The sequence below is a fragment of the Corapipo altera genome, unplaced genomic scaffold, assembly GCF_003945725.1.
Source record: "Corapipo altera isolate COAL_440 unplaced genomic scaffold, ASM394572v1 130485, whole genome shotgun sequence".
In the NCBI taxonomy this organism is placed as follows: domain Eukaryota; kingdom Metazoa; phylum Chordata; class Aves; order Passeriformes; family Pipridae; genus Corapipo; species Corapipo altera.
The window spans coordinates 1-2,837 of record NW_020888500.1 but is presented as its reverse complement, the minus strand read 5'-3'; the positions used below and the strand labels follow the sequence as shown (position 1 = coordinate 2,837).

The window sequence follows — 2,837 nt, the reverse complement described above, 5'->3', positions numbered from 1 at the left end:
GTGAGGGGGGATATGGGGGGGACAGAGGGGGACATGGGAAGGGGACACGGGGAGGGAACATAGGGAAGAGGGACAAGGGGACGTGAGTAGGGGATGGGGAGACATGGAGGTGGACACTGGAGAGTGACAGGGGGTCACGGGGAGGGAACACGGGGGGCAGGGGGACATAAGGGGGGTACACGGGGAGGGGGCGGGGGGACACAGGGGGACACCAGAGGGGGACAAGGGACACTGGGGTGGCACAGGTGACACTGCAAAAGGACAGGTGACAATGAAGTGGCACAGGTGACCCCGGGGGGCCGGGGCACACTCACCTTGACGGGGACGTTTCCCTGTGGCCGTGTGCTCTGCGCTGTCCCCTGGGGTGTCCCCTGGGCTGTCCCCTGGGCTGTCCCCCCCTGCTCGATGACGATGACGCTGAACTGCCCGGCCGAGGGCCCCGGCAGGACGCGGAAGGCGGGCAGGGGCAGGGCCGGGTCCAGCGCCAGGCCCAGCTCCAGCCGCTCCAGCGACACCCGCGGCACCTTCAGGGGGCGTGGGGGGGGGCCCTGGCACCCTCGGGGACGCCTCCTGGGGGGAAAGGGGGGGGTCAGCACCAGGGGAACCCCCCCAGGGGACAAATCCTGGGAGTTGGGGGGGGGGCTGGAAGCATCTGGGGCTTTTGGGATGGGGGAACAAGGGACACGGGGGGACAAGGGGCACCCCAGGGACAGGAGGACAAGGGACAGGGGGGACCCTGGGGAGAGGAGAACAAGGTCTGGGAGAGTTGGGGACAGGGGGACTCCAGAGGGATGTTGGGGACATGGTGACAAGGGCCAGGGGGGTCCTGGGTCCTCGCCAGCCCCTGGCCCAGGGGACAGGATGGGGGGACCCTCACAACCAAGGGCCAGGGACCCTCAAAGGGGGTGACAAGGATGGGACAAGGGGGACAGGTGGCCCTGGACAAAGGTGACAAGGGGGTCCTGGGGGTCCCCGTTCCCCCCAGTTACCGTTTAATGAGCAGCTTCTTAACGAACTTCTCCTCCCGGGGGGAATTCCCAGATTTCCTCCTAGATAATGGGGGGGGGTGTCAGGGGGGCTCCAGGAGCCTCCAAAGTCACCAAATGTCACCAGGGAGGGGGTGACAAGAGACAGGAGGGACTGGAGGGGGTGACAATGGACAGGAGGGTCCCAGGGGAGGTGACAAGGGACAGGAGAGACCGGGAGTGGTGACGAGAGACAGGAGAAACCAGGGGTGACAATGGACAGGAGGGACTGGGTAGAGGTGACAAGTGGCAGGGGCGTCCCAGGGGACGTGACAAAGGACAGGGTGTCCCCCCTCACCTGTCCCCTCCTGTGACGGTGTTTTCGGGGGGCCCGGTGGCTGCTGGGAAATCCCACGTCAGGGAATTCCTGGACCCCCCAGTCCGTGTCCCCTTCCCCTGTGCCCCCTCCATGTCACCCCCCGTGTCCCCAACCTCTGTCACTCCACCCGTGTCCCCCCCGTGCCCCCACCCCCTCATATCCCGTGTCCCCAACCTGTGCCCCCCAACCCATGTCCCCCATGTTCCCCTCTCCCCACATCCCCCCATCTCCCCCCTCCCCCTGTCCCCCTCGTGTTCTCCCATCCCCTGTGCCCTCCCTCCCCCTGTCCCCTCCATGTCCCCCCCATATCCTCACCCAGTTTGGGGGTCTCTGGCGGCGGCTCCAGGTGTGGGGGGGGACAAGTCAGGACATTCCAAGCCCTCGATCCCGGAGGGAAACTGAGGCGGGAGGGGGGGGGCCCAGAGCCTCCCGCCCAATTGGGGGGGACCCCCAGGGGGCCTCCTGTGCCCCCCCTCCAGCCCTGTTCTGGGGGGGCTGAAAGAGCAGCCTGGGGGTCACCTGCCCGTTGCTCACCACCTGGGGGGGGCAGGGGGTTATTTGGGGTGGGGGGGCAGCCAGGGGGGTCCCCAAAACACCCCCGAGACCCCCCAAGTACCTGTGGGGCTGGGGGGGGATCTCGGGGCCTCATGGCAGGGGGGGGGGCTCCCGGAGCGGGGCAGGGGCCACTCTGAGATGATGGTGCCTGGGGGAGAGGGGAGAGGTGTCGGGGGGGTGGGGACACCAGAGACCCCCTGACACCCCCCTTGTCACTTGTCACCCCCCTGGTCCCTCCTGTCCTGTCACCCCCCTGGTCCCTCCTGTCCCCCCCAGTGTCCCCCCTGGTGTCCCCCCACCGAAGTTCTCGGCACTCTTGGTCCAGGCGGGAAGATCCCACTGGAATTTCAGCTCCCCTGGGGGCTCCTCACGCTCCACCGGGACACGGAGGCTCCGCTGGATCTGGGAATGGATCTGGAAGGACATGGGGAGGGAGGGCACAGGTCACAGGGACACCGAGGGGACACGTGTGACAAGGCAGGGACACCCTGGGGACACGTGAGGGGTCTGAGGGTGGGGTTGGGGGGCTTTGGCCCCTCCCCAGCACCCCCGGTGGGGGTGTCACTGCCCACTCCTCTGTCACACCAACAGGTCGCCCAGTGGTCCCCAAATGTCCCCAGGTGCCACCGTGGGGGTCCCTGCCCCTGGGGGGGCTCAGCCTCACCAGTTTGTGGGAGAGCAGCAGGGCAGTGCCCCGGGAGGTGCCCATGGCCCGGGACACGAAGCACATGACGAGCTCGTGGTGCTTCTGCAGCTCTGACAGCGCCCGGAGCCGCCGCTCCAGCTCCTCCTGCCACATCTCCGTCACCTTCTGGGGGGATACCGGGGTCACACAGGGCATGGGGACACTGAGGGGACACCAGGGGACAGCAGGGACAGTGCCTGGAGCTGTGACTCCAGCTCCTCCTGCCACGCCTCCATCACCTTCTCAGGGGACA

At 67.6% G+C, this 2,837-nt stretch overlaps 1 protein-coding gene across 1 annotated transcript; it reads right to left on the bottom strand.

Moving 5' to 3' along the window:
* Positions 1-314: 314 nt before the first annotated feature.
* LOC113941983 (transcription intermediary factor 1-beta-like) lies at positions 315-2,747 on the bottom strand (the record flags this gene model as incomplete). Its single annotated transcript, XM_027633117.1, has 7 exons — positions 315-570; positions 990-1,049; positions 1,324-1,366; positions 1,660-1,881; positions 1,961-2,047; positions 2,199-2,313; positions 2,564-2,747. Coding segments are annotated over 7 exons (967 nt in total), but the record flags the coding sequence as incomplete, so codon positions are not given.
* Between the last annotated feature and the right edge of the window lie 90 nt (positions 2,748-2,837).